Source organism: Heliangelus exortis, chromosome 6 (genome assembly GCF_036169615.1).
Source record: "Heliangelus exortis chromosome 6, bHelExo1.hap1, whole genome shotgun sequence".
Taxonomy (NCBI): Eukaryota; Metazoa; Chordata; class Aves; order Apodiformes; family Trochilidae; genus Heliangelus; species Heliangelus exortis.
Window position 1 is genome coordinate 15558903 of NC_092427.1, and position 22341 is coordinate 15581243.

The window sequence follows — 22341 nt, forward strand, 5'->3', positions numbered from 1 at the left end:
AGATCCTCTTCTAGTGCACAACTAGATGCAGGAAAAGATGCTCGTATTTAATCCTAATATATGTGAAACTCAAGATACTGCTTAGGCAAGCACTTTGACCTAGTATGCCAGATCAGGTGCTGATTGAATTTGCTGCAGTAAGCCATATTAATGTCTTTTTCTTTTGAAACTGCTAGTTTTATATTCTCCTTTTATTAATAAACATGAAGAAAGTCTACACTATCGTTAATAAACATGAAGAAAGTCTACACTATTAGCTGTAACTCTGCTGGGCTGCTCTTGGGGGGGGGGGCGGGGGACAAAAGAAACAAAAAAAAAAAACCTCAAAAAACCCCCACCAAACCACACACACACACACACATTTCCTGTGAACATCAATACAACTTTAGAGGTACTGCCAAAATCCTGAATTAGCTTGTGTGCTGCATAAAACTTTATCCTGCTTCTACTGAATTTTCTTTTATGTCATTAGTATATTTGTTTGCATGAGGTTATTAAAATAATAAACTGTACCCACTAACACACTGTCAAACTCACCAACACTTTAAATCCTGTCATAAATAGCTGGACATTTCAGTGTACAGATTCTCAGGCTTCAGGAGACAAGTTTGAGAAAATATTCTTATGACTAAAAACACAAAACATGAAAGATATATTCTAAGACCTGAGAAAAGAATAAGATTCACAACTGAAGCAAAATTATTTTGTGGCTCTTAGCAGCTTCAGAGAACAATTACAATATACTCTGTAACTGTAATTTAAAATGCAGTCACCAACAAATGATCTCAATGATCAGTTCTAATAAAAAACTGAAGCCTATATATGTTTCTTGCAATATTGTTTTGGGTATTGGGTCTTCTCTTTAGCTTCAAAACTAAGTTTTGTACCCCTATTGGCTAATTTTTGTCTTAGCATTCCTCAAGTTTTTAATACTGTATCTTCAAGACCTCCTTCATGCCATCACACCACATCTTACGTTCTTTTGCCTCACATGTTTTATGAAAAAAAATTAAATTACAACCATAAGTTATTGTGCAAGTATTACATTTATATATAGGTAATTAGAGGAAAGCCCCATTATCTTATGGGGAGCATCATTCATGTTCAGCAACAAAAGCTGACCTGGCAGATGTTATTAACACTGGTAGCTCAGACTTCAGTAGGCTAAAATAGTGGTGCATCAACACTGCCTGCAAGGGAGATTGGAGAGCTTCAGTATCTCTCTGTCAGTAGGAGAGAAAGTGTTTTTCTGTCTGAACAGCAGCTAGCATGCTCTCACTTCTTTCAGTTTTATAAAAAAGCTGGCACATCTTTCAGTGGAATCAACCTCTCCCAGCTCACAATGCAGAATTTTTAAGAGGAAACAAAAAAAGCTAACAGAACCAAACACAGATTGTGGAATCAAATCCCTACACAGAATTTTTTTTCCAGCCCAAAGAGTTCATACAAACTACGTGCACAGTTGTTCCCAGTCCATCCTACAGGGACTCAGATGTCAGCAATTACAGATGGTCAGATAATGATACCCACAAAACCACTTCTAGCTGTTAGAAGAAATCCTTCATCCAGCAAATCAAGACTGGGCACAGAATGCCAATCAAAACCATGCTCAAAAGAGAAAACAAAGCACATTTCCATCACTACAAGCATTTACAGCACTGCTATGTTGACCATGGTTTATACACTTCCTACTTAGCACAGGGCAAAGACAGCAGGTTCTTTTCAGAAACTGAGGTACCACTTTTTATCGTGATACTCTGATTGCACATAAAAAAGCAGAGAAAGAGAACTGAGAAAATAGTGGCTACTAAACCATTTCTGACTCTTTATGCTGCGACAGGCCTGGAAGTAAACAACAAATTTATGTAACCTTTTTTTCATGTAAGGTGTTATGGTTCTGAGATAGGTGCACTGTTGTTATACTCGTGTCTAAGTTAAATCAAAATTTCAAACTTTTCAAACACATCTGAAATGGCAGAAGCTATCAGAGCATAAGCTTTTAATACCTGTTGTATTTCACAATAGTTTGATGATAAATATACATACAGTGGAAAAATTTCCCAATCTCTTTTTAAAGTATTCTCCATGCTTTACAAATGTTGTTACTAATTTCTGGTCTTTGCCACAGTATATATTCCATCAATGATATCACAAATATCTGGTATATACATATAACATTTCTAAAGGTTCATTGTAAGCCCATCTAGATGCCACAAAGGTCTCCCAGAAATAAAGAAGCTATGCAGCTGCTCCTGCATCACATTTTGATAAGCTAGTACAGCTTTATTTCATCCAAATAAACTTCTTTTCATCTCCTGGGGCACAGAATGCCAGCTGCCACCACTGTATAGTTGTAGTGCTGGAAATTAGAGTCTACAATCCTTATGAGTCCCTTCCAACTCAAGATATTCTACAATTCTATGATATGTTTCAGGACCTTTTCCAGTGCCAACAGCTGAAAAAAAACATTAAGATTCAACGAGTAAGCTGCCCAGCAAGGTCAAAGACAGTTAATATCATCACCTAATCCACTAAAATACTGCTACTGCAGTTAATCATTGTGTATCTATCTGCCAGGGTAGTTATCTCTAACAATGTAAGTAAAAGTACAACTCTTAAATATGCAAGTGTCTGAACAACATTAGATAAATTTTTAGCTTTTAAGCCTTTTTAGCTTTAAGCCTCTAAGTCAAGATGTATATTCATCCTATCCCATTCCTACCATTTAGCTAGAGAGAAAGTGGCTTCATACTTCTCATTCTAAAAAACTGCATTTGCTAGAAACGAGAAAGCTGGAGAGTTTCAATAAATGCATGGGAATAACAATTAATATCTTTTTTTTTTTTTCAATTTACTGTTAGCAAGACCAAAATCAATACTATTCAATATATATGCACACTCCATTGTTAATGCAACCATCTGGGAAAAATAGTGTAATATTAGACTGTTGTCTAGCTTGTACATAAGGTTGACCTCTGTGCAACTTTCACTTTATGTCACAATTCAATTAACAAAGAATGAGAAACTCTGGCACCTGAAAAATCAATAGCTCATTATAGTATCCTATGATGGACAATTTTAATCATAGTTCATCTACTGAAATGTGGTACTACATGCTATTGTATTTCATGCCTGGAAAATATTGCAGGCCTTCGCTCAATTTCACTGAAGTCTGATGGTCTAATCCACTCGTGCAATCTTACACTGTAAACAAATCGAATTTGCAGACTTTGAAAAGAGATCAAGGAGCAATCAGTGAGTCAAAGTACTTGCCATTACTCATTACAGTTCTGCAGAAGTGCCACACGGTGGCGGTAGATGCCAACAATTTGAAATGAGACACATCTGCCACTCGGATTTGATTTTTGGTTTATGTTAAGTGTACATGGATTACCCAAATAAATACCACTCACTTTGAAAGTTACCAGAAAGCTAAATTGATGAGGCGTGAGAAGGAAAAAAAAAGTACAAAAAACCTCACTATCTGCAAGTTATAAAAGTCTTTACACCAAAAGAATCTTAAAATTGTGTTGAAATTATCACTGAAACAATACAATTACGTCTAGATTTTAAAACTGTGAAGATCTATATACTGAGAGAAGTTAATTAGATTCCCAAGTGATTAAAGCCCTGCTTGTGAATGAGGCAGACAACAGAAAGTAAGTATTCATGACAGTTTTATTTTAAAATAAAGCCATAATCCTCTGAAAATGTAGTCCACAGTCTTAAAATAAACTCCATACAACTGAAACCAGGACCTAGTTTCATGAGTATGTTACGTATCACCAGCTGAAGTCTGTAACTTTGGTTTCAATGCAAATCATACCCAGCTACAGCTCAGAATCTTCCTTATTGCAAAGCAGCAGGTACAGAGTTAACAAACAGAAAACTCTAATTACCAGTATCATCATCAGGAACAAACTACACCAAAGCAATGGTTTGTGCTGTGTGGGACTGTACAGATCTGCTAAATTTTGCAAGCACTCATCATTGATACCAGGGTTAAAGTAGTGCTTGGCACTAAGACAATATATCAAGTCTTAACCAGCAGAAGCCATGTGAAGGCGATTTCTTAACAATGCTGTCCAAAACTATATTTCTATGTTCTCAATTTTATTCTCCTATTTACTACCTCCAGAGCAATTTACGCTACTCCCAAGGGCTTTTACTCCAAAGGAAACTGCAATGACCTATTAGCAAAAATCATTCCCAAAGCTATGAGAAACAAAAAATTAAGGTCAACAACTGGAAAAACCTGAAAAACTCAGCTCAATTTTAGCTCTGGTACTTAACTTGTAAAACAGGTCACCCAAACTACTGACTTTGGCTCTAACCCATTCCTTACATTCAGATGTACTTGACTGATAAGAGTTCAACCTTCACTAAACTAAATCATATATATATTGCATGGCTGAAGTGGACCAGAAGCACATCCTGCAAAGTGAAACTAGTGAAACAAGAATTCAGCTGAACTACCCATTTCTGAAGTCTTCTGCATGGCACGTTTTTCACTGAGAAAAAGCTGGATGTATTCTGAGAAAACTTGTTCACCTATCAATTAGGTCTGAGCAACTCCCTTGGATGAAAAGCAAATGGATGAGTAGCAATGAATATTCTACAAGCATCAGTCAGCAAATGCAGTAAAACAGATCTCAAAAATCTCTGAATTTGCCTGCAGATTGGTTACTTCCAAAGCATACACACAAAGAGCCCTGACGTAGAAGCACAACTTCTCAGGAAGTGCTTTGGGGATTTTACTGAGGACTCTCTCTGGCTCAGCCCTTGAAAAGCAGATGCCCATTGGCACGCAGGGTATATTAGACATACTCCTGGACTAATCTTTCAGCTTTAATTTCATCAGAGAAGTACAGTTGACTTTGAGACCACAGCACAGGGTGAAGCAAAGCATGAAAACGGTGAAGACTGGATGTTCACCTGACCAACATGCTGCTGACCCAAACTGAAATGCTGATGGTCAACCACAATAACATAGCCACAAAAGTGAACAATAGTTGCATGTAGTTTCCTAAGTATTGGAGATAAAATAGCTCTCTTCTCAGGTGGAAGGGACCTTTATCTTGAAGATTATGTGCTTACATGACACATGATTATGTGAGACACTCACTTCCAAAAGAACACTGCAAGAGAAGTTCAGATTAAAAAATAAAAAAAAAGCCAAAACAAAAAATCATTAGTCAGCCAATACCTTTGAGAACATTTCTTTGAAGAGTCTTAAAATTAAAGCAGATCTGGTCATTTGGCACACTGTGTTCTGTTTTGCTATTTCAACTCAAAATTTTAGAGACTTTTATAGAATGCCAAGCTCTAACTTAAAAAGCTAGGTTTGGCACCTGCTAAGTGCACACTGATAATCCCCATGGAAACAAAACTAAAACATTCGCTAGTTTTAACTCTGGTTGGCACTACATAAGGAAAAATCAGCAACATCTGCTCTGCTGATAACAATTAAACATTAGGCAGCATCATACCTCATAGCTGACTCCTGCAAACAGCTTTTCCTAACAGAATTCATACTGGTTTAAAACACACCCTAAAAAAACCCCTAACTTTATTTAGCTTTACTAATAAAAGAACAAGTTAAAAGGTTGCTATGCCATTGAGAACATGACACCACAGATAATTATAGAACATCAATGAATCCTAATAAAAAAATTAAAATCACACATACTAAGGATAGACCCTGTCCCTGGGCATAGTGTTCTTCCTGCAAGTAGAGCATCATCTTCCCAGAAACAAAAAAAACTAAAAGGATCAGTAAATAAAATTGCCATTTTAAACATTTCCAAGTTTACTGGGAAGTAATTCACAGAAAGTAATTACTGAGGATAAGTCAGCGGTGATCTTTTTCTCTACAATCATACAATCAGAGCACAAATGGGAAAAAAGCACTTGTATTTACACTCACTCAGCTTTTAAAACCGTCTATTTTACCATCACTTAAAGTGCAAGCTACATGTCTGCTGAATTAACTGAATGCATAAGAGGTGAGATGTAAATTAAAATACTGCCACCAATAGTTATACAACTAACCACAGATGCCAGCAGCATACTTCAAACCCTGACCAACTTCAGGTGTCACTTCCACTTATTACCAGCCAAACACGTATTCCATTGCTTTAGATACAATACTTTCATCTTTCCTAGGAGTCTGTCTGTCAGAAACCACCTAGAAGGCAGGGAGATGGGGGTGGGAAGAAGAAGAAAGAAAACAAAGAGAATCACTTAACATAAAGGTAAACTTTTCACACTAATTTTTTTTTCATTTCTGAGTGCTACTTTATTTTGACAAATACACTTGAAAGATATCCAAAACAAGACTCTAACCTCTAAACATTACAGGTAATTAATTCATTATTTTTTATTATTTTTACAGTGGAGACTGAGTAGATTAGTATTCAAAGTATATCTTTAAAGAAATGACAGGAGAAGATATAGGCTCAGGTCACAATGAAGTTAATGTGGATACAGCCTCATACAACTAAGGGGAGTTAGTAGAAAGAAAGACATACTTCTGTTTGCCTTAAAATACCTGATAGTCACTAGTGGAAGCTTTATATGCTGTTGCAAGAGGTCTCATTGTAGAGATCCTTGTAGTATTATTTGCAGGTTGAACTGGTGTGCTGACAGATTTTGCAGGTGGAGTGAAAACTGAAGACACTGAAGATGTAGAGCTTCTTTCAAAGTTTGCCATCACACTCTTAAAAAGAGGGTTAATGAATAGTTAAAAAGCAGTATTTCAACCTCTATTTTCTAGAATTATCTGATAAAATACATTCACACCTCAAAGTAAGCAAAAACCACAGGTAAACTGTGCCTGACAGTACAGAGCACACAAGCACACATCATTACCAAGCATTACCTCACTGCAATCATATGTTAGGATTATGTCACTGCAAAGTCGTGGGAGCTTGTAGTCTGTTCACTGTATGTACTAAACATCAGCATGATTTGAAAAACAGCAATATAATTCTGTGCACTGCAACTTCAAGCACAAACATCTCCTATAATGATCCTTCTCAGTAGGAAATTTTGTGAAATACTCCAGAAAAATTCACATAAGGTAAAATAGTCACTACCTATATAGCTGAACTACCTATGGGATGCAATTCAAAAATTAAAAATTAAAGTAGTCAGGGAAAATAAAGAGGAAGCCCCAAAGCAAAGTGATTATGTTTAAGTAAAAGCAGCTGTTAACTTACTTTGTCTATACAAGGCTTTACACCAATCATGATAGATTCACCAAAAATTTTTCCATCTTTGCTTAAGGCCTTCCGGGCTTGAAGCTGAGACTGATACCGAATATGCATCCAGTTTCCTGTGTTGGACATCTGTGTGGCATACAGTGAAAATTGTGAAATTTAGTCTTTTAAAGAATAAGCCAGAATGTTTTCAAGACATTATCAAACTAAAGACATACCACATGCTTTAATATGTTTCCATACTGAGCAAACTGTAGAAGAATATATGAAGCTGATGCTTGAGGAAATCTGAAAGATAGGAAAAAATACCCCCCCAAATTATGAATAGTTTAGAATTCTGCTGTTAAAATACAATGTCATTAAGGGGGTTTACAAACCCAAAAGAGACCAGTGTGTTAATCTCATTTTAGAATCAGCAACCTGAGGAATATTATCCTTTTAGGCACTTGTACTTCACATGGCAGAATACTGCATTTCTAACTTGAAAAAAATTACCACGTAGCTTAAGTTAAGGTGCTCCACTAAAATACATATATTTGCTGATTCCAACTATAGTTGTATTCCCTGCAGAACCTAGGAGCATCAAGCAACAGTAACATCCAAGTACCTCTTTCCATATGTTGAAGACTTCATCCACATTCTAATACTTTGGAAATCAACTTACCCAAATACAGTTACCCATGTGTCATCAAGGTGATCTTCTAAAGTCAGGGAATCACCTTGAGTATAAAAAGGATCTAGCTGAGCAGGAGATAGAGTAGTCTTCCTAGGTTGCCCAATACTTGCAGGACTGAACATGCCTGAAGCTGTTAAATTAAAAGGGTTCTGTTTACCAACTAGCTTTTGCAAGACTTAAGATAAGCTTAAGACCCTATAGTAGACAAATACATTCAGCATCAAGCAGCATTTCAATTGTATATGGAAGAGTTTGATGGCAGCCTATCTGCAGACACAGACAAACAGTAAGTTGGTTCTGACACCATGCTAGTGAGATTGATGACAGGCAACTTCAATTTCTCCTTGACCTCTAAACACCAGCAGCTTAATACAGAAGTCAAACAGGAGCATAACAGCAGAATTAAGCTTAGCAAGAAGCCATGGCATTGTAAGATGGGAAACCTTATGAAGACTGAAAGCAACACCTCAATCTCAGCTGCTTAGCTCAAATACAGTCACCTCTGTGTTCAGTTCAACAACGAATTCTGAATAAGGAGTTGATTGAATTTCAGTCAGAAACAGAGTGGAAAAGTGTTTCCTATCCACATGCCCTTTGAAAAGCTAGCAAATAAAGATGCAAATCCTTCACAAATTAGTAATGAGTTGATGTAGCTTGAACAGTGATGACTTTTGTGTATTAAGGAAAGCAGTAAGAAAGACTATATATTTTGACAGGATGTTTACCTGTTCCAGGGGTTGATGGCATAGTTCCAACCAGTGGGCTCTGTGTTAAAGAAAAGCTGGCCTGCATGAAAACACAGAAAGTAACAAATCATTCTCACAGGTACCTTTCTCAGATCAAAAGATACTGTTTTCAGATAACTTAAGCATCAGGCAAGAAAATTAACTGTCTTAAGTTACTCTTAAATTTAAGAATAAGGACATTTATTTGCATATTTAATATTATTAAAAGTTATTTGACAACTGTAGCAGGCAGCCTAGTAGATGAGAGACTGAACATCCAGTAAGCCTCAACTTACATTCTGAAATTACCAGTTCATTACTAAGCCTTAGAAGAGAATGCATTTAACTTTCATGCTCAGAAGCTTAAATGGAAATATCAGAACAGGAATGTAAAGCAAACTCCAGAATGGAAGCACCCCAAGCAACAGGGTCTGTCTACAATATTTTGTCATCTAACAAGAACAAGCTACTGGCATACAAGAAGCTTATTTAGGCTCAGAGTGAGTTTCGGGTAATAGGAAGTGAAACATGTTACCTAACACCAATCACATGCTCTGTGCAACCAAGGAGCTCTAGGTATCAAGATTCAGAAACTTCAGTTTAACTTCTTCGAAATAGGCAATGCACTATTGCTGTAGTACAGAGCTTCACACGCTCACATGCATCGTGATGGAAAAGGGGTCAGTCTATAAGCCATGTGCATCTGATTTTCAGTGTCTGAAGGGCTCCTCTTCATTAGACCTACTTTCCCTCTCAACTACTTTGTGCAGTTGCACTGAAGGAAAGTATACTTTAAGTTTTAGCTGCTAGTAGCTATTTTCTTTTCAACATTGAAGAATTTCAATATCCAAAAAAATTTAGTATATTTTTGAGCCTGAATCATGGCATTTAGTAGATATAAGACCAAAAAAACTAGAGCACCTGTAGACCTAGCAACATGCATTCTGATAAGCCCTCTTCTTTTTTTTAAATATCCAGTCTTAAGACAGTGCTAAGTTCTGTCATTGACAGAGAACTTGAAATTTCAGAATCAACTTTTCAGAATGCAACACTCAATAACAAGACCACTCGTTCAGTGAAAGGCTGCCTCCTTGCATCAAAAGAACAATAGTCACCAAAAAAGAACCTTGGAATGCCTGACTTCTCAGCTGAGTAACAGTGCTTATTATTAGAATGCCCTTCTAGAAATTTTACTTTTCTTTCAAAATTGAGCCCATCTCCCTAGACAAAGTTTGATATTTTACCCAGCACATAATTCCTTCTGTTTCAGTAAGTGCCTCTACTGCTCATTAAAGATAATGCACATTTGGACCCTTTTGGCAATCAGCAGCCCAAAAGATTTACAAGGTGAAAAGCTGCAACTCCTGTGCATTACTCATGTACCAAGCACAGCAAAGGTATGATTTGCATTTATCATTCTCTACAATATCAAAAAAATGAGAGGAGACATCTCCATGACTACAGCTCTCACTTAGAATTAACAGGAAGAGGCACACCAAACACACAGAATTTTAGTCAACAGCATGATGCTAAAACTCAACAGCCAGTTTGCTACAGCATTCAATACAACTTAGTTAGAAATGTCACTGAATCAATAAGTTGCCTCACACCTTTTTCCTCCTATCTATACCCTTCTGGTGAAGGCTCTAGAGGCACAAGTCTTATGAGACACAGCTGAGGAAAATGAGGTTATTTAGCCTGGAGAAAAGGGGGCTGGGGAGAGTATCTCACCCACTACCTGAAAGGAGGTTGGGTCAGTCTCTCAAGTTTCAAGTGACAGAACAAGAGGAAACGGCCTCAAGTTTTGCCAAGGGAGGTTTAGATTTGATATGAGGAAAAATTTATTTATTGAAAGGGTTGTCAGGCACTGGGTCAGGCCCAGGGAAATAGTAGTCACCATTCCCAGAGGCATTTAAAAGATGTATAGATGTAGTGCTGAGGGACATGGTGGACTTGGCAGGGCTGGGTTAACAGTTGGACTTGATGAGGGTAAAGGTCTTTTCCTAACAAAATGACTCTGTGATCTTGGGTTAAGAATAGGCCAGTAAAGAAGCCACTTACTGGTCTTCTTGAGGTTAGAGGTGTAGATCCAAGTCCAGGACTAGATAATTCATCATATATGCTTCTAACTGGTGGAGCACCGCTTTTATCTTTATGTGTAGGGACTACTGGTTGTGGGGGAGATCCTCCTGCAATTAAAAGGAACAAATGAAGAATGTGAGAAAAACTGTAATTTTACTCCAGTGCTACTTGTTCTTGGAAACTTCAACAGTAAATTAAGCCATGAATGTCTGTTAACTGTTTCAGTGGGGGGCTGCAAAGGCTATCAAGTCTAGTAAACTGTTTCGGTCTGAATGTTCCCTGTAAGAATAGCAGAATGCGTCAGAAATTGGCTCCTTACACAAGTATTATCTAAATCTTTTAGCCCTCTTATTATCCCAATATATTCACTACTTACACGCACTTACTCCTTTTAGGAAGTTCTGAAAATGGCTACATCTTCCTATTTTAAGTCAGGTTAGTGGGGTATTTTATGTTTCAGAGATTAACTTACTTGTACCAGAGATGCAAAAGCAACACTTAAGACTTGCTAAAGAAACAAGCCAAAATGCACATAGACATGGCACATGTTGTCACATTACCACAAGTAATTTCATATTAAATAAAAATGTAAGCTATTGAGAGCAGGGAGTAGCTTGCATTTGGACAGGATGAAGATAAGCCAGCTGCTCACCAGTTTTGCAGGCTTTGGGACTTCCAGGATAACAGAGAACTAAAATGACTGAAAGATCTTGATCAATCTCTGAACTTTTTGTGTGGTTTTACCTCAGGGGGGTGGGAAAAAATTTCTGAACTTTGAGACTTTTTTAAACGTTCAAGCTGTTACAGTGTATTATATGAAACACTCATCCAGCTTTTGAGTTACCTGACTACTCATTTTGGGAGGCCTTTGCTTGTATCTTACTAGTTCTCTCTTTTCTAGAATTGATACTCTAAGGTTGCAATAAACCCTTTTAAAAACAGTTAAGTGAAATCAACATGACTATTTCCATTTTCATTAATATTTCTCTCAGAAGCTTGCATGTGGGGGGTAACAAGGGGATGATGGAAGAGAGCAAGAAGCAGATTAACAGACCACAAATCACAGACTATCTCAGGTTGGAAGGGAACCATTACCATCATTGTCCTTGAAACTTTAAGAAAATATCTAAAATTATCTTGCAGTACTTTAATCCTAAATTTCTCCTTCACAATTACTAGCACACTAACACCATCAGATACTCAGCTTACACCAACTGTTTTAATACAAAAGCCAAGATCACCCATGAAATGAAAGAAATCAAGGAAGCTATTAGCAACTCACTCATCCTTCTCAGAGGAGACATTCTACCACCACCTTAGAAATACAGGTTAGGACTTTCTCTAGTTGGCTGGAAAGAGATGTGCAGTGAGAGGACAAGGGGAAATGGTTTAAAACTTGGAGAGGGTAGATTTAGGTTAGACATTAGGAAGAATTTCTTTCCTGTGAGGGTGGTGAGACTCTGGAAGAGGCTGCCTAAGGAAGCTGTGGCTGCCCCTTCCTGGAAGTGTTCAAGGCCAGGTTGGATGGGGCCTTGAGCAACCTGATCTAGTGGAAGGTGTCCCTGCCCATACAGGGAGGTTGAACTGGATGATCTTTAAGGTCCCTTCCAACCCAAACCATTCTATGATTCTATGACCTACAACTAAGTAAAATCACTACTCCAGCTCAGTTACATCAGCCATCAAGACTATAAATACAGCCACTAGATACTAATTAAGAATTCTTTTGTCCATCCAGTTTTCAGAAGTCTGGCACCCTAAAAGTGCCTTTTTAGACTTCATTGCAAAGAACTCAGCAGCTTGTAAAAGTTTAATTTAGACTGAGAGCAGATGTCTGTTTGTAGTGAGAAAACACTCATGGCTGTATGTGCATTTGCCTCGTAATGAGCTATATAAGTTGATTTTCTGTCAGAAGAGTCTCATATCACCTTTCCTGTAAAAGCAACTCTGCATTAATCTACAGCAAGTTATGAAATTACAAGAATTCAAGTTTGCCGTAGTCACACAGAGCAATAAGACAAACCAAGTTTTAACTTTCAGGATAAGTTTTCAGCATTCACAAATTCAGACCTGCAAGTAGTGGAGACCTCATTTCCATAACACCAACTGAAGGGCCACTTAAAGTACGTGGTTGTGGAGTCACTGGTGCAGGTAAATCACCCATCAAGAATCCAGGAAGAAACTGAGCACTAGCTCCTGGTTTTGGAGATGTTGGGGAGCCAAGAGTCATTGGCTCAGCTCCTGTGGTAATGAAAACACAAGTTAAAAACATAAAAGCAATGGGATATAGTCTTTTCCATTATTCAAATAGTGGTTCTATTAAAGAAATGTAAAACACTATATAGTAAGCGCCTAGGAGACAGTTCCAATGTATTTTCCAGTCAAAGTTTATCACAATCTTGCATTTCTTTTTTCAACTAGAAGAACTGCCACGCTAATGCTTCATTTAAAAAATACACTACTTAGTTACGGCTGGATTTCTGGTTTTGTGGGTAACGTTGGTGTTTGGGTTGGCTTAAAAGTGTTTTTTTAAATAAAAAAGGAATCCCGCCAGGGCTGGCTTCCCACCCCCATGCCTGCCGGTTCCCTGTCCTAGCCTGAGAAACCTGTTCCGGCAGAGCACCGGGGGCTCCCGCCAGCCACATCACGGCTTCCCTGCTGCCACAGACGGCCTCGCCCCAGCCCTGAGCTGCCCGCGCATTTCGGGTTGCTCCACACACGGCTGCCGTATCCCAAAACACCGCCTGGCCCAGCCCCACGCCCCTTTCGCTTTCCTCAGGAAAAAAGCGCTCTTCCTGCCGCGCTCTCCCCAACAGCCACTCCAGCCCGGCGGCTCCCGGACTCCCCCATCGCCTCCCCCGCCGCCCGGGACAGGGGAAGGGCCCCTGTCCCACATCCCTTCCCATGGCCGGGCGGCCATACCCGGAGAACGGACACCGCTGAGGCGACACGCGCCGCCCAACGGCCTCGCGCGCGACCAACCGCCGCACGGAGCGGGTGGCGGGTAAAAGCCCCAGAGGGGGAGAGGGCGGGGAGCCGGGGTGAAGGTGCCGGGATGGGGGTGCCGGGGTGAAGGTGCCGGAGTGGGGGTGCGGCGGCTCGGCTTACCCGCAGGCGGCGGCTCCATGGCGAAGCTGGCCATGTCGGCTTCAGCAGGGGGAAAAGGCCGCCGGCAGCTCCACTGGGTGTTTTCAAACGGGACGGAACTTCCTTCGTCCGTCACTTCCGACCCGCCCTCCCGCCATCTCCTCAGCGGCCTCGGCTTGAGGGGGTGGGGGGGGTGCGGAGCGTCACGCGTTACCTCACAGCTGGGAGTCACAGAACGGTTTCGATTGGAGGAAGTTTTAAGATTATCTGGTTCCGAACGTCTTGAATGGGCAGGGACACTTTCCATTAGACCGAGCTTGCTCCAAGACCCATCCAACATGGCCTTGAACACTGGCAGGGCACACACAGCTGCTCCGAACAACCTGTGCGAGTCTTTCACCATCCTCACACGGAAGAATTTCTCTCTGCTTAAAGCCATTCCTCCTTGTCCTATCACTCCATGCCCTTGGAAAAAGTCCCTCCCTAGCTTCCTGTAGCCCACTCAAGTACAGAATATTTGAGACTTAACTTCAAAAAGAAATCAACGGGCGAGGACTCTCTGAAACTCATTTTTATCTCAGTATAATATTACCTTAGGCTTTTTCATCATCTCCAGGCCGTAAACAGCATCCTGCAATCCTGAATCAATCCTGTTCCAGCTTAAAACCATTACCCGTCTCCTTACCAAGAAGGGGCCCAGCAGCCAGATGTCTTCCCCAAAGCATTTACCTGACCCATGGACAGGCCCCACAAGTGACAGCCCAAGCTCTTCAGGTGGGTACCATCGTTTAGTCAGTTTTTATCATGCTTTAGTGTCCCTGTGGCACCCATGCCTCATGGCCCCCCAAGCAGCTACCCCCCCCAACCCAGCTCTTGTGCCAAGATTCAGGTGTCATCAACTGCAACCATGACACACGTCTTAAAAGAACCGTAGTTATCATTAAAAATGGTTATGCTGGTTTATGTCTATGGGCTAAGAACTCTGAGGTGAATTAGGAAAGCTGACTTGCCAGGGAAAAGAGCTGGCAAGCATTTCCAAGGCTGACAGCACACGTGGCCATGCACATTTGAAATGGAAATGAAGTGACCAACTCCCCCATGGGAATGGCAGAGTGATGACCACAGAACAGCTATTGGATCAGGTGGGTGTAACCCAAACTTTGCATGAGCAATCAGTATTGAGGACAAGACACAGTGTTGTTCACAGCAATGACATTCTACAGTTCAAACTAGTGGTAAGAGTAGTAAAAGACAATATTTTATCAGTTCTTCTGGCCCTTTCATATCAATACAGCACAATTTTTTTCCAAACACAGTGTTCTTTTTATTTCATTGCATATTAATATATCAAACCATTTAGAACTGGCATGAAGGCCACAAAAATACTGTTAAAATATTTTACAGTTTACATTGGTTGGGTTTTTAACATGCCATCTTAAGACAGTTAACACCAGCCCGAGGTCTATCAGGAGGGTCAAGATCACCTATCCTATGACATCTGTTCTTTATACATGATGTGGAATGGAGTGATGGGACAGTAAATAAGGACTGAATGCAAAGAAAAGGCAGAAGTAGTGAGTCAGAGACTGTTATATTTTTTTGTATCTCTACTGAAATGATCTACAAAAAAACTGTGACAGCCTGGTTGCAGCATTTTGAAAATATCATGTTGGTACACTTCACGTGACTACTAGATGACAAATGCTAGAAAGAAATGAAGCATTTAAATATCCTGCACCTTTTTACTTCCATCAAAAGGCCATCTATTTTTATTTCCAAAAATATTTAAGGGCTGGCTAGCCAAAAAAATGCAATAAAATCCTCTTTATTTGCAACATAAATTTAAAATCTGGTATTGAGGTACTTTATGATAGGAACATTTTATTATCTAGATTTTACAACCAGCTAGAATGAATATTTAGTTTAGTATTAAAGTAAACAGGGCAACTCACCTCAGTTATTTTCTTCCTCTAGTGCCTGCATTCTTTGAAGGTTCAATTAAAAAAAATGGGTTTTTTTCTAATATTACAAGGAAAATTGAACTTTTTCTTTCTCATGCTCTAAGAAGAGCTTATTCTTGGGCAAAATCAAAGCTGAAGTTAGTGGAGTAGCATGTGGCCTTTAGAGTGAATGCTGAAAAAAAGGGTTGAAGGAGAGACAAAAAAAAATGCATAAAGACTTAAAAATGCACATGTGAATGGGGACTGCAAAATGACAGATTAAAGCACATCCAACATCTGTTACTGTATAGCCAAACAAGATTTTTTTGTCATCTCCCTTTTGATCAGTTGTGATCATTTATGCTGCCATTTGCTTTTATATTCTGTTCTTGGTACTTGTGAAGCTGCTCCATGAAGCCAGGATTTGGACAAGCTGCAGGCCTTGCATTTTTAACCAAGGAATAGGCTCTTGCAAAACTCAGTCCTTCTGAATTCATTAGAAAACCAATGACTACTGCTGCTGCACGGGAGACTCCTGCATTACAGTGGACCAGTACAACACCATCCTTCAAGAAATAAATGAAACATAGGTTGGGATATTCACTAAGTTAACAGCAACAAGTATTAGAAACTTCATATAAAAATTTATTAAGGTTTACTAAAAGCTCCTTACTGAGATCCAAGCAAATACTTACATTTATAAGCAACTCCAAACACATATATAAGACCCAAAACCACTTTATAATTATTAAATACTTCATACATAATTCACCTCTTAGAACTAGAAAAAAAACATTCCCCTGTCCTTTTCCCCAACAACCTGCAGTAGCCCTCCATGTAAAAACCAAATCATAGACACCTGGGATATGAAGATATCTGATCTAATTGGGTGACAATTTAGAAACAGATTTTAGAACATCTTACAGTTTTCTTGCATACTCTGAGGATCTTCAGTGAAGATTCTAGGTAAGCAGGAACATGCGTAGGAACAGAAAAATCAGATTCTAACCATCCCCAGACCTGTCTTGGCATATTAGTGTAGTATACTTAATGAATGCATCCTGGGGAACATCAATTGCCTGCTCCTTCACCCAATTGTCCCATTAGAAAAATATTCATACAGCTGTGACAGTTTTTAGGAAAATTCATTTGGTTACAAAATAGCAACTGGAACATAAATACCAGAGGCAGACAGCAACTCTGTGCAGTTATGAATGGCAAGTCTCATTTAGAAATGAAGTGGAAAACGTAACTAGAAACCCTGAAAAGGTCCTAAGTGACAATGTGTATCACATATCTCATAAATGATAAATTAGAAAAGGAAAGAACATTGCGTGACACGAAGAAAGCTGGGGCAAGACTATCTTCTTTTATCCCAATCTACATAAATAATGAAGATTAGGTAGCTATGGTGAGGTAACATGCAGGTTGGGTTGTCAAGACAGTTCTGATACCAAAGCAATGGTTGTAATAAATTACACAGTAAGCCTGAATTTAACAAGTAGGAATCAGAGGAGTCCCTCCACCAGTTTTGTTAGCAGTTAAACCCCTTGTTTAACAGTCTGACAGATTTGGTACATAATTTCATGTGGATTCATAGCTCAATGTGTTGCATCTTCAGCGGATGATCAAAGAAAAGCACTAGGATGGTGGACAGCTGCTGACAAACCACACTTATCTGTAAAAGCTCTGTTAGGTTTGCTTCTAATCCAAAACAATAACCCTGACATGTGAATTATAGAAAGGAAAAAAAAAGTTTCCCTCTTGTCAGATGTAACTACTTAGATTTACAATGGGATGGATCTCTTTATCTAAGGCCAGCCACTGGTCCAGCTGTATCAAAGAAGCACTTCCCTGAAACAGAGGGTAATAAATAATCTAAACAGGGTAACTAGTAGCATTAATTATTGATATACTGTACCTGGAGCTTGGCTTTCTCAATAAACTCAAAACATTCTGGGAAATAGGAGATAATATCAGTTTCTGGGAGGTCCAAAATAGAAATAGTCTTGTATATAAAGTCATCAAGGAAGGCATTTTGGACTCCATATGCCACGTTTAGAACATGAGTAACCTAAGTCCAAAAAAATGAGAAGAGTATTCTTTAGGCATACATAGAATGAAATTTAAATGACTGCATTGTTCAGTTTTATAGATTTTTGCTGTCTATGATGTGCTATTCTCCAAGCAAAATTCTGCTGCGTATTAAAATGCACTGTGAAAAAAATCTATTTCCTTTTTCGAGAGGAAATAAAAAGATCTGTGGTCAGCCAAACACAGACTAGAGTGAGGACTTTCAACAGAAAAAGGCGTTGTCAGTGCACAGATAGAAAACAAAAGAGAAATGAATAGGAATGAGAGCACAGATCACCAATTACCTAAATTTCAAGCCTGCCCTAAGCCATCAGCTTAACGTTCTTGCTGCTCAGTTGCCAGTCCCATTTACTGAAGCAGAAGGATTTCAAGGTAAACTATACCTGCACTTGGCAAGCGAAACCACCTCCTGCCACCTTTGCTCTGCTCAGGCTACAGCCAGGTTTTGGGCTCTTAACTTCCAGTGAAGTGACATTTAGACAGCACCAGCTGCCAGCCTGGTGCACTCCCTGTCCTGCAGAAGCATCACTGTCCAAAGGCCTTATCACCCCATGACTGTAACAGAGAAGAGTAAAAAGACCAGAGTTCTGAACAGACTTAGAGCTGCTGCTTTGTTGTTCTTGTGTCATCCCTCTCCATCAGGCAAGGAGGCTGATGATCCTGAGTGCCTGACACTGATGTGCACATGGAGATGGAGCCATCTGCTCTATGAAACAACTCTAAACAATCATTAGTCTTGCAAGAAAAGTATTTCAGCTTCGTGTGAAGCTTCTGGACATCCATCCAAATGGAACAACCTTTTAAAAATGCAAATACGATATATTTTTTCCTTGAAGTCTCCTGAGAATCACAGAATGGTTTGGGTTGGAGGGCACCTCAAAGCTCATCTAGTACCAACACCTTCCATGGGCAGGGACACCTGTCACCTCACCAGGTCACCCCAAGCCCCATCCAACTTGGCACTGAACAATGGCAGGCACAGGAAGAGGAATAGCACACACACAGCTTCTCTGAGCAACCTGTGCCAGTCTCTCACCACCCTCACAGTGAAGGCTTTCTTCCTAAAGTCTGACCTAAATCTCCCCTCTTCCTTCCCCTTGTCCTATCACTCCATGCCCTTGTAAAAAGTCCCTCCTCAGCTTTCCTGTAGCCCACTCAAGTACAGAATTTTTCAGATTTTTTAACTTCAAAAAGAAATCAACGGACGAGGACTCTCCGAGACTCATTTTTATCTCGGTGCAGCGTTACCTTATGTTTTTTCATCGTCTCCAGGTCGTGAGCAGCATCCTGAGACCCTGAAGAGAAAGCCGGCGTGTTACCACCCTCACCCCCTTTCCGGCAGGCAGCACCGCGCCTCTGGGAAGCTCCGGACACAGCTCTCCCAGCAAGCGCCGGCGTCGCGGGATGAGTGGCGGCAGCCCCGCTCCCGCTGCTCCCGGCCCACACCCACTGCCCACCCCGGGGCCTCCCGGGGCCCTCCGCCGCCCCCGGCCCCACTCACCCAGCAGCAACCAAGGCTTCACAACGCCGACCTGGAGGTCGGCGCTGAGATCCTGCACGTAGCCGGGCGCTACCGCCGCCGCCTCCTCTTCCACCTGCAGGCAGGAGCCGCGCCACGTCTCGATGATCCTTCTGCCGGTCAGCGTCGTGACGCGGGTGCGTTGCTTCCGCAGGTTGGTCCTGGAGAAGCTGCGGATCTCCTGGGCGAGAGAGTGCATGGCCCGGGCCCGCCGCTCCCCCGCGACTGCCGCTGCCACCGGCACAGCCCCGGCCCCGTCCGACCGCCAGCCCCGCGCATCGCCGCACGCCATTGGCTGACCCTCCCCGGCCGGGACACGAGCCATTGGCTGCCGACTCCGCCCATCAAAAGCCACTGCCCATAGTGACACGCCATTGGCTGCCGGACACCGGGAGGCGGAGCTTCAGTGGCTGCCTCAGAGAGGCAGTGAGGCGACAGTGGGAGCTGGGCTTGTGTCTGCTCAGTTTCCCTGTGGGGTGGTGGGTCCGGGCCGGTCTCTGGGAGGGCTGTGCGCTCTGGCTTCTTCCTATTTGGAGTTCTCGTAGCGATAGATGTGGGAAAATATCTCTATCCGTGACGTTCGGATCGCCCTAGAGAGCTGAAAGCGCTATTATCTCTGTTGGGGTCACCAATGGGGTTTGCCGGGGCTTTTTTAGTGTTCTGGAGCTTTGCATTCACCTAAAGCTTTTGGGGTTTTAATTATTTTGTTGTTAACATCTATGTGGTTTTCGGCCGCGAGTGGAAAATGCAGCAAGTGTAATCGAAACAGCATTTTCAATTGAAAATGACCATTTTCCAAAACAAAAATGCTGCTGTTTTGAAAAAAAAAAAAAAATTAAAAATCATGCAGCAATTCCTATATGACTGTAATTGGGATTTGCATATTGGGAAAGTATTGTAAGTAGTTAAATGAAAAATATTAGAATGAAATACTTTGTTTCCCAGAGTCATTGGACTAGTGAAGGAAGGCTAAATGAAACAAGCTCACCAAAAATTGTTTGCCAAAGAGGCAAAATACGAAAATAAGGGAGGCAAGGTGAGGCTGCTTTTTCCTCATTCCCAAGCCACTTAATGCCTATGTTGTTGTGTATTCTTTATAGAGTAGTATTTAAAGCATTCTAAAGCAAGTATCTAAGTATGTGAAATATTTGTGAAGTTAAATGGTAACACTGTTAACTTAAATTGCTATAGAGATACATTCTGATTTTTACCAGTCCTCCGTGCTCGTTTGTAGATTAAGGTCTTATTACTACAGTACTTTCCCTCCAATGTTCTAATATTCCCCAAACTTATGCTGGCAGGATATAATGTATTTCATTGATGTTTTTCAAGCTCTCTTGGCTTGCTACAGCTGCCCCGGTGAATGAGCAGGAACAGTGTAAGGTATCCTGCAGGAATGCAGAGAGCCTTGTGTCAGGAAGTAGGCAAGACCTGGGTAAAATTTGCCCGTGGTCTGCACTCAGGAGGGTGCCACTAAAAAGTAGCAAGGCTGTCAGGTGTGCTTTGTGACCAGCTTCTGCCCTGCACACACGTGTATGCGTTTGCAAGACTAAGCTGTGACAGGTCTGTAAGATACTTATATCTAAACCTAATTATACAACTTTATGTTGTTCCTTAACCTCTAAGGAAGAGCCTGCAGGATGTGTGGATACAGGAAGGCAGATGATTCCTAAAGGTAGATGATTCATTTTCTGCTAGGAATGTTCATTACTGTTATAACTGCCTTAAACACCAGGGGTCACTACAGGACGTAAAATCTCTACTGTTGTTATCTTTCTGAAATCCAAACATTCTGCAGAGGTTTACATGCAGAATTAGCATGCTGTTAATTAGCGTGTCCATATCATAAGCATTAGATCTAGCCTGAATATTCAAACGCTATTTCTTGTGGTGCAGGCATTTGCAACCTGCTGTCAAGGTGTTAATCCTTTCCATTACAAGATAAAAGAGATCATTATTCTAAGATTAGACTTTAAAATTGGGATCTCAGTTCCCCTTATAGCACAGGAGACTTCTCTAAAGCTATGGCAGGAGCTGGGTGCTGTCTCCTCTTCATTGGTTGAATGCATTTATTGTGTTGCTGGATATGTAGGTTTTGAACAAGCTACCTACTGATGCAAATGCAGCAGTTTAAAGTAATTTTTAAGTCCATAGTTCTTCTGTTTTGTCTGTCAAGAAACTCAGCAGAACCTGTTCTAGCAGGTATAAATGAAGAAAGGGGTAACACAACCACTAATTATTACTAAAAGCAGCTTGTGCATATTCCAAAAACTCATATGATGATATGTCATCTCTCTGTTGTATTGTATTTCCTTCCACTATTAATTTTAGTCTAGGTTCTGCCTGTATTTATCCATACAAAAGAGCTAATATCTATCAGAGAAATAATAACCAGGCATTCCGGGTAGCTGACTTTGAGAAACCAGGCTTGCACTCTGTAGAATGGATATATTAGAGGCTTGAACTTGATTGTAAAATGCACAGAAAATTGAGAATTGAGTGCTTATGCTGGTAATTTAACTGATGCAGAGACTCAGACTCTATTAAGTACACTAATGAGATCACATTTCAAACTGAAGCAACCAGGTGAGTTTGAATACTAAGAGAAATGATGCAAAAATCAAAATATTGTTAGCTAATATCTAACTAACAGCACAAGCCTCTGCTTCAGCCATATGTTCCTTATCTGAAAGTACCTGAGAAGCTAAAAATAACTGTGTGCACCAGTTGGTTGCATAATGTCTGTGAATCATGAATGTAATGTGGTTATGAGAAAGGCAGGCATGACCACAGAATGCATCTGGAGGTATTTTAAATGGAGAAAAATAATAATGCTGTCATATAATCTTCTAATATGTCTTTCTGCAAGTCCATTGTGCTATTTGGGGGTGACTGAGTGCCATGTGAAGGAAGGGGCAGATTGTTAAGTATGTTTTAAAAGTGTTACTGTAGTAGCTGGCCCAAATGGGGAAAGTTATGGGAAGGAGGACTGTGCACA

General features: G+C 40.4%; 2 protein-coding genes and 1 long non-coding RNA gene across 3 annotated transcripts; 1 reads left to right on the top strand and 2 right to left on the bottom strand.

Moving 5' to 3' along the window:
• The first annotated feature begins 3671 nt into the window (after positions 1-3671).
• LOC139797505 (uncharacterized) lies at positions 3672-5769 on the top strand. Its single transcript, XR_011726497.1, has 2 exons — positions 3672-4007; positions 5599-5769. It is a non-coding gene; the product is annotated as an uncharacterized lncRNA (long non-coding RNA).
• Positions 5770-5881: 112 nt separating this feature from the next.
• Positions 5882-13964, bottom strand: NUP35 (nucleoporin 35). Its single transcript, XM_071746797.1, has 9 exons — positions 13812-13964; positions 12774-12944; positions 10683-10810; positions 8622-8682; positions 7885-8026; positions 7439-7508; positions 7221-7349; positions 6551-6718; positions 5882-6187 (listed from the first exon to the last, which is right to left on the bottom strand). The coding sequence occupies exons 1-9, from the start codon at positions 13843-13845 to the stop codon at positions 6110-6112; spliced, it is 981 nt and encodes a 326-aa protein (XP_071602898.1). The 5' UTR covers positions 13846-13964; the 3' UTR covers positions 5882-6109.
• A 1125-nt stretch (positions 13965-15089) lies between these two features.
• Positions 15090-19619, bottom strand: DUSP19 (dual specificity phosphatase 19). Its single transcript, XM_071746798.1, has 4 exons — positions 19326-19619; positions 19073-19119; positions 17652-17804; positions 15090-16296 (listed from the first exon to the last, which is right to left on the bottom strand). Exons 1-4 carry the CDS (start codon positions 19540-19542, stop codon positions 16075-16077), a joined length of 639 nt encoding a protein of 212 aa, XP_071602899.1. The 5' UTR covers positions 19543-19619; the 3' UTR covers positions 15090-16074.
• Between the last annotated feature and the right edge of the window lie 2722 nt (positions 19620-22341).

Coding starts and splice junctions, on each gene's coding strand:
- NUP35 (XM_071746797.1), bottom strand. CDS start 13,845: ATGGCCAGCTTCGCCATGGAGCCGCCGCCTGCGG. Junction 12,945..13,811: donor CATGGAGCCGCCGCCTGCGG/GTAAGCCGAGCC, acceptor TCATTACCACAG/GAGCTGAGCCAATGACTCTT. Junction 7,350..7,438: donor GAAACATATTAAAGCATGTG/GTATGTCTTTAG, acceptor TATGCCACACAG/ATGTCCAACACAGGAAACTG.
- DUSP19 (XM_071746798.1), bottom strand. CDS start 19,542: ATGCACTCTCTCGCCCAGGAGATCCGCAGCTTCTCCAGGACCAACCTG. Junction 17,805..19,072: donor AGACGATGAAAAAACATAAG/GTAACGCTGCAC, acceptor TTTTGGACTTAG/GTTACTCATGTTCTAAACGT. Junction 16,297..17,651: donor TTGAGAAAGCCAAGCTCCAG/GTACAGTATATC, acceptor TATTTCTTGAAG/GATGGTGTTGTACTGGTCCA.